This window comes from Belonocnema kinseyi, chromosome 2 (genome assembly GCF_010883055.1).
Source record: "Belonocnema kinseyi isolate 2016_QV_RU_SX_M_011 chromosome 2, B_treatae_v1, whole genome shotgun sequence".
Classification (NCBI taxonomy): domain Eukaryota; kingdom Metazoa; phylum Arthropoda; class Insecta; order Hymenoptera; family Cynipidae; genus Belonocnema; species Belonocnema kinseyi.
Genome location: NC_046658.1, coordinates 16,023,248 through 16,032,317, shown reverse-complemented (window position 1 = coordinate 16,032,317; position 9,070 = coordinate 16,023,248). Strand labels below are relative to the sequence as shown.

Below are 9,070 nucleotides of genomic sequence, written 5' to 3'. Positions count from 1 at the left end.
AGGATTGAGGAATGAGAATTAAAATAGCATAAATTTATAATGAATGGAAATTTCAAGCGGGATGATAATAATCGATGTACACCAATGATAGTTATTTTGTACTAGCGCTTAAGAGAGATTAACATGTATCGACACCATCCTGCTCTTAAAATATAATCTATAAGTCTTTGATAGTAGCGTTCATATAATGATAAATCTACAATTGATTAACGTAATCGTATTTACAAATCTGAATTTACCTAAACATTAGGCAGATACGTGAATTTCGAGTCACTAGAATGTTTTAAGCATAATAAAACAGTTGATCTCTTCAACTTTTGTGAAACAACGAGACCAAAATATATTTAAATAAAATTGGCATTACATATTATATTTTATTTTAAATTTATATCTTGAATTTTGTCTGCTAGGTTTCTCCATGGAGTCGCGAAATTATTTTCATGAAGATCCAGGTGTTGGTGTGTGTTCGCAGACATTTTTTGCCTGCTCTAAACAAAGAATTATGTTTGATAATCTTGACGAAATTAAAAATTAAAAAAAGGCTAACATTTTATTTGTAAAAAACTGCAATTGGTTATAGATTTTGAAAGATTGATTATGATTTTTCAAAAAACTGAAATTAAAAAAATTCAATGAATATATAGAACTTTGAAAAGAAAAAATGTATAAAAATTTCAACTAAAACTGTATAAAAACTATTTTAAGAGTGGCAGTATAGAATTAGATAACCAAAAAAATGGAATTTTCATAGAGAGCGAAAAACATTTTGTAAAATCTGAATGACAATTAAAGATAAGAAAAAAGTCTTCGCCCGAGATGAAGTGTTACTGAATTGGGATATTAAGTTTCGGAATAAGGAAAAAAAGATTTGATATAAAAAAATTAGCCAATTCCGAGTAAACAGTCCTAGAATCTTAATGTTACAATTTCACAGGTGTTGAAAATAAAAATTCAGTGTGACAGTATCGCACTGAGATAGATGATGTTTCCCTGAAAGGCCTTTAGCAGGGCTGTCTACAGAAAGTACAAAAATATTTTACTCTTAAATATTCTCTCTTACAGCCTTCGGTAGAGAGCGAACGACCATACGAGGAGAAGGCACAGAGAAGAGCTCGAAGACGGGGTAGACAAGCAAGTCAGAGAACTAGCCGTGAACATCCCTAGCCTATAGAAGAAAGAAAAAATAATTTCATTAAACGATTACGATTTGAAAAAATATCGATGGTGAAGGTAGAAAATTGATTGCTACACTTAAATACTACGCTAAAAGTTTGACTACAATTCAAAGTTTTTATTAGTATTATATTAAAAAAATAAAAAATTCTAAATTCAATTCTTTTAACACGTGTAATTGATTTATGAGTGTTTTTTATGCAAAAAAAAAACATTTTTGAAAAAATTAAAGTTATCTAGTTCTGTACTGCCACCCTTTATTTGTATGTTATTGTACAAAAATTGTTTTCACTTATTATGGCCAACAACAAAAAAAAAACAGTAAAATTATACTCACCATTCACGAGCGAGTAAAGGCGAATCTTTCGGGTGTTTTCTGTCGACATAAGTTTAGTTATCCACACGAAGAAGTGAAGAATTAATTACGTAAAAGTTCATTAAAAACCCATGCCTTATGTCCTCATATATTTTGTCACACGTCTAATTGTATGTCGCTGTCTTCAGCTTCGCTTCCTGTGCTAGGCATAGCATCTTCACCAACCAATAGTGCGGCAGGTAAACTTTGCGGAACGTTATCAATATCTAGTCTAGGAGTGGAATAAACGTTTAAAACTTGAATAGTTGTTGAAGACGGAGAAAGACATTGTTCGACCGTTTCCAAGGGGTCAGAACTCAAATTATCACAACTTAGTGGTGTCGATATCTGCAGTTGCAGGTTATGAAGTTCTGGTATGTGTGGGCGAATCTGAAATTTAAAATGTAAAATTTTAGGAGCAAAAAACAATGTTTCAAATGAAACAAATAATAATTTTAAAGATACTGTAGTATGGCCCAATATCTTATTTGGTTTTAATGTCTAGTCCCACGAATTTTTATTTCAAATTTTTTGTAATGCACTAAAAATATTTTTTCAATGTGTTTGGAAAGATTAATATTATTGATATTAACATAAATATTAATTTCCATAGGAAACGCATCAAGTCTTTTCCTTTTGGTCCTTCGGATATCGAAAACTACAGTTTCAGGTTGCCAAAAAATTGTAAGTAAGAATTTTGGCTTGCGGGAGACGCTCAAATTTTGAGAAAGCTGACCGTTTTTTAGACTAACGAACAGAAATTTTCAATTTTTAAATAGAAAAACTATTTCTTTTACATTTGAGAGTGTATCAAATGGTTAGTTTTTAAAAAATTTCGTTTCTTTTCGTAAATCTAAAATTTTACTTATAATGTTTTTCCGACTCCTTGGGGTAGTCTAGTCCAGCGTTTCCCAAACTGAATCAATTTCATGATGTAATTTAAAGAAAATAATAACAAAGTTCTTTAAAATCGGTTAATATCCGAACTAATAAATGAAACACTTACAAATCTTGTAAATGTAACAAAAGTGCGATATTTCTTGAAGTTATTATCCGATTTTCTTCTACCTTTTTTAACGTTTATATCATAATCTAACAAATTTAACGCAACTTATTAAAATTCGATTATTTAATATTTAAAAAGTTTGGGAATCGCTGGTCTAGTCAACGTGAGTCTTCAACAAGATATTCTGCCGGCGTTAGGGACAGACAAGTGAACGAGGCTTCTTTGAAATCTTTTGGTTTATTTGACATATTTGACAAAGCTCCTGCATTGTGGATATTTAACTCCACATATTCACGATGCAGTGGCTTCAATTAACAAAAGGATATTAAAAAGATTTGGATCTACTTCCAGAAACCCACCGATGACCTCCAAGTTTTAGCTCTAGATGTTCCTCCAAAGTCGAGTAAAATCTTAGCAGGAGGATGATTTTTCAGAACGGGTGACTTGCCATAGGAAGTGCATCTCGTACGGAGGTGGATTTGCCACATGAGATTGATACACCAAAAAAAGGGTGCATTATTTGCGGAAGTTAATGATTTATACTGGCATGATTTGCCACAGGGAGTGGATGTCGGGCAGGGGTAGATTTACCAAAGGGGGTTCATTCACAAAGGGGAGAGTGAACAATTTACAAGGAAGTTCCTTTTTTTGAAGGGGTGACTTGTTACAGGTAGTGATTGTCACACGGGGGATGATTTACCATCGGGGTTTGTTTCGCTGAGGGAACGGCGAATTATTTGTAAGAGGGTGATTATTTACATCTGGTAGGTGTCCCACATGGAGCTGATTTTTTTACAGCTGAACAGTTTTCTGCTAGGCCTTAATTTCCCAAAGGGGTTGACTTTTTTAACAGGGCTTATATACTTGCAGGGGAAAATTGCGTCGGGGAAATATTTTCTGTGTACCGATAATATTTCCAGGGTGGGGTACTTCTGTTAGCTGAATTCATAGTCCAGGCATCGGCGTGTCGTGTATAGAAATTCAGTCATGGGGTAGAGCCAAACACCCGGACTAGGCATGGTGAATGCGAATTAGGTTTGGTAAGTTCTTGAACGCCACTGGGTGTTTATTAACTACCAGAAGTGGGGCCAATTTTTTCGATGACAGTAACGCGTAAAGATGGATGAAAATTGAAGTGTGTTAACTTTTCTCTCAGGGCCCTACTTCGGGCGTTATTGACTCTCTCGTAAAAAGAAATACCAACTAGAAGACCACAGTCCCTTTGTCCTAGCCAGCAGTCTGTTGATATAGACAACTATTCTTATTTCAAAGAGAGCGAGAGAGGTAGACACAGTAGTGTCGATTTCAATGCCCTAAAATTGATGCAGGTATAGCCTGACGAGTACATAACAGAAAAAGACCAAACGTTGTTTGAAACTGGTCTTAAAATGGTATTTCTTTTAGCGAGGGCTCCCTTCTGCCGTGATGCATAAATGCAGGTGAGCGGGCACAGTGGAATGGATCAGGTATTTACTGCCCAAAAAAGTCTATAGCCTCTATTTCTTAAAGGATTTAAAGATGTTTTTTTAGAAATTATGTGCTTTATATTTATAAGAAAACTGTTAAAGCCCATTTTATCATTTCTTTTCTGGTTCTATACAGAAAGAAATTTATCTCTGAAAAATTACTCAAATGCACTCGTTGTTGATTTATTGACGATAGACTTAATCAATAACCAAATTTGTTTCAAAATTTATTTATAGGTAAAAACAATATATTTAAACAAATACTCCAGAGTAACAGTTTGTTGTAGACAAACATTAATTTATACAAAAATCGTTCCGCTTTATAATTATAATGGTATTTATTGAGAGCGTACATACATTTTGAGAGATTTTTTGGTAAAATTTGCGGGTTTATTTAAAAACAGTGGTTACCAGTTGATCATTCAAAGTATTGCTCATCGCTAGCCACTACTTTCTATCATCTTTCTGGTAGGATACGTGGGGCCGAGCGTTGTCATGTAGAAGAATAACTTTATCGTGTTTTTGCTCCTATTGCGGCCGTTTTTCCGTTAATGCTGGCCGTTTTTCCGTTAATGCTAGACTCAATCGCATTAGTTCTTTTCGATACATATCGTCCGTCATGTTTTTGTTAGGTTGGAGCATCTCATATTACACTACACCCTGCTGATACCACCAAATACAGGGCATGTACTTCGGTCCATAGATATTCATTTTGGCGTTGATGTTGATGATTGGCCGGGCTTAACCCACGACTTCATACTCTTAGGGTTATCATAGCTAATCCACTTCTCATCACCACTTTTAATGCTACAAAAACTATGTTGTTTATACTTCAAAAAAACAACACTTAATAAAAACTAAGGCCACATAATGGGGCTTCGACATTTTTATAGTAACGATATTCCTCGATGCCATATAAAACAAGTAACGCCATCTCTTAAAAATACCTGAAATTGAACGCACGCTCCCAATAGCAATGAAAATTTGTGATGAATTAAATATTTAGAAACAATGTATAGAGTTATAAGCAACTTTTTAAACTGTTAAGGCAGATTGGCAGACCAATAGACATAACAAAGCAGGTTAATATTAGGATGAGAGCATTTTGTTAAAAGATTATTTCTTATTGAAAAATGTGATTTTTCAATTGTTTAAACAAAAATTGTTTTAACAATTTGTTTGAATCTGTAAGTTACATAAAAAGTGAATATGCCATTCGATTCTACGGATAAAAATACATGTAATCTATGTCTTGGACAATTACTATGTCTAACGAATTTGTTTTGCAGTATTAATTAACAATTGTAGAGTACGGTCTTCTCTTCACCATTTATTTATAATACATAACAAAATGGAATGGAAGAAAATTATGCAACACATGTACTTTATGTAATTTCTTTTGTACAGTCCAATGGCGGAATTAGTTTTACCGCAATTCATAGATATAGAAATAATGTTCGAACCATTTTTGTTTCAACAATTGAAAAATCAGATTCTTTTTTATATTAAGATCATGTTTAAATGGAATGTTTTCACACCATTTGTATTGCCCAGCATTCATTCTTTTTAGAATTCATTCGAGTTTCCATGCATTTTTCTGGAAAAATATATATGATACGCGTTAGGACACGTAAAAATTTTTTAGTACTTGCAGAGTCTCTCTTTCCCCACTTGTATCACAACATACTATTTTCTTTAAAATAATTTTTTTTTATTACAATTAATAAATCGCATATCTTGTGTGCGGTATGAACGTATCATGCTGGGCGAATGAGATAAAACTTCTTTTTTAAATACTAAAAAAAGATAAGAAGGTTTCGGAATCGTCCAATTTTAATTTCTGACTGTTTGTGAAAAAGTTAATTTATAAACAGCCTTGGCTGGGATATATTCCATTGGGTATTTCGATTTTTAATATAACGAAAGCAAATTTGGTCATTTACTCTTCGTACGATGGTACTATAGAAATAATATCTTTCAATATTGATCCTGCATTTCTGATGGATATGCTTCCTGCTCTAAAGAAGGCTTATTTCTCCAGCAAGATTCATGATGTATGTATAACTGAAGGATTGTAACATGAAAGTACTCATACAGTTGACAAATTTCTATTCTTATAATGTATGGACCAAAACCATTTACCCTGAAATTATACTAAACGTAGAATACCGTTTCTTTAACAGGAAAGGTTATGGCCACTGTCTATTGATATTCACAAGGAATAATCTGCACCGATTATTCGAAAAAGGGTAAAACTATTACAGGTAAAAAGTACATTTTTATTTAAAAAATTTAAACAATATTTGAAGGTGGCCCATCGTCATTGAAGTTCTTTTGCAATTAAAATGGACGAAAGCAACTTTTTCTCATTTAACCCTTAACTGGCACAACTCATTTTTATTACGTAAATGGCACTACGGGTGATTGTCACCCCACGTGTTCAAACATGTCCTGCGCAGCCGGTATCGAATATTTTTGCACAACAAAATTATGTAATGTAGTTAGATATATTTTTTGAAACCGGTCATTTTAAATATTTTTACCTAAAAATTTAGCGTTAAACTTCTGAGATACTATACTTTAGGGAAAAAATTACTGTATTATTGATGTTTCAAAAAAGGTAATTATTATGCAAAATGAAAACTCGATTTTATGGTCAAATAAAACACTATATTTTTCCATGTTCAAATCAATTTATTTTTCTTTTAACACACAAAAATAGTTATTAAAAAATAAAACATACGAAAGTAACTTAAAAAACAGTTTTTTAAAATTGTAATTACTGTTTAAAACCTACACAGTCGCTGCAAAGGCCTACGCGGTACTCATGGCACATCGGGCGATTGCAAGCGATTGCTTGTTTACGAAGCAAGCGTCGCCGTAAATTGTTGGCCATCTACAAGAGCAAGAGACTATGAAATAATGAAAAGAATTATTATTTCACTTTGGATGATAAACTTACTTTGGAAATTGAACGAAAATCACTAATATCAATACACACGCGGTCCATTTTCTCGAACTTAGTACGGTTAATTCGAGCTCAAAAATTTGTTTGAGTATTGTTACCCACATTGTCAGTTCGCGATCGCCTGTCCTCGCAGTTTTATGCCTTCCCAGATTAGAGCGCCCCTTCAGTGAAATTATAAAATTAGAAATTGTCGTCTGCTATGGAGTATCGAGTGTGTTTATAGGTTAAGCTTGGTTATGTCAAGTGCCAGTTGGTGTCACGAACGCAGTGATAATGCTTCTATAATTTATATAATTATATGAATAATGCCATCTAATACCTCTCTCTTTCTGTGCCCTACTACCCGAATCACAGCCCTTACAAAAACAACGCGACATTATTGTATCACTTATTATATAGGTTTTTAGCACTTACACTTTGCGCAACAATTTTTTTCCACTAAACACAAACAGTTTGCAATTGCAAAACGGCATTAATAGGTTATATTTATACCGGTTCAAAATTTATATCACATATTCTCGTAGTTCCTAGAGTTTCTGCACGTAGCGCTATCATCTGGGAAGACATGGAAATTTGAGGACAGACAATCGCGATTGTGGATTTTTTCCACCAACCCCGCTATAGGCGTGCGGTCTCCTTGTAGTACTTCGTGTATTTAACGTACAAAACAACAAACGAAATGCACAGAAAATGGTAAGTGGCCCTTCTGTCGTCTCCGGAATTTGTCGTTTGGCACGACTTGCACTCACTAGTCCTGAATGGTCAAAAGTTACGTCCTGCATATAATTCTTCGGCGTTCGTCCGCGCGGATTTACTCCCTTGCGATAGAAATGCACACATCGTCAACATTTACATACAATTTCGTATACTTAACGTCCCAAGTAAATTTATCACCTTAAGTAAACTTATTATGTCCCACACTGATCAAATCATTTACATCATCGGACGTAGTAATTTTACAGTCGACTGCGAATTGAATAACCTTCGCTTTATTTTCACATTGTTAACTCATGTGAAATCACACTAGATTGCAAATAGGTACTGTATTATCGTAAATTAATCAGATAACATATTGTAATTTGAAATGACACAGATAGTATAATTACTAGCTAATTGTAAACATCACCAAAGCTTTTTTTACAGTGTACACAAAATGTTAAAAATATTTCATCGCAAAAGCAAAATCGATTTTTGTGATAAGTTAAATGCTTTTCAAAAACATATAAACAGGGAAAGAATAACTCTGTTAAAAAAATCTTGAAGGAAATCCTCCCGTTGTTTTAGAATGAAATTTTTACGAGGAAACCCTCGAAAAATCGAGAATTTCCTCAAGCATTTATTATACATCAATTAAAAAGAAGCTGTTGCACTTTAAAGATTAGGATTCATCAGGTTATTAATAATTAATAATCTTATAACTTATCAATAGTTTGAGTTAATACCTGCATAATCGAATTACTGGACCATTAAAAGGCTTCCCTTCTAAAATGGAAGGAACACCTTGGTGTCAGTCGTAGCCTTTCCCATTTTTAACGAATTTTCCCAATTAGTACGTTTTTCGATTGATTCAGGATTTCCAAACAGATCTGTAATCTCAACAGTCATCTTACCCAATTTAGGAAAAAAACTTAAACTTTGATGTTTACGAGCTGTGTAACAACGGCCAAACACACAGCAAACCTACTTGCTTTTCGATTTTCACGGTTAAAATTCTGTTACACTGTTTCGTTTACGGAAAAAAAACGTCTCGCACTATTTTTTGTATATTTTCCCGTAAAAAGTATTTTTGTGCACCGCCCCGATGCAAATTGTCCAAATCTACCTGATTTGAAATTCTGCAATCATATGTGACGTGCGCCGAAGAAAGGGGGCTTACTCTGAGAAGTGAGATTTTTCAGCGACTTTTAGGAGAGAGGGAAGACTCACGAAATCTTCCCTCTCCACTTACTAATGCATTCTCACGGAAAGAGATAGGTCGTAGAGGTGTCTCACGGGTTCGGTATAGATGAGACACGTAGATGTAGTGGTAAATGGTGTGAGGTATTTGACGGAAGCTAGAGCTTTTGAGCAAAAGCCTAATTTCTCGGGTACCTAACAACTCA

The 9,070-nt window shown here is 33.8% G+C and overlaps 1 protein-coding gene across 7 annotated transcripts in view; it reads right to left on the bottom strand.

Moving 5' to 3' along the window:
- Positions 1 to 357: 357 nt before the first annotated feature.
- Positions 358 to 9,070, bottom strand: part of LOC117167202 (E3 ubiquitin-protein ligase MSL2) — a 132,239-nt gene continuing 123,526 nt past the window's right edge. For 3 of the 7 annotated variants that reach the window (XM_033351937.1, XM_033351942.1, XM_033351944.1), the window contains 2 exons: positions 1,511 to 1,918; positions 358 to 1,165 (listed from right to left, as the gene is read on the bottom strand). In XM_033351937.1, coding sequence (XP_033207828.1) covers positions 1,646 to 1,918 — 273 coding nt within the window. In that variant the 3' untranslated portion in view covers positions 358 to 1,165; positions 1,511 to 1,645. The remainder of the gene's footprint in view (positions 1,166 to 1,510; positions 1,919 to 9,070) is intronic. The other 4 variants (XM_033351938.1, XM_033351939.1, XM_033351940.1 and 1 more) reach the window with 4 other exon arrangements.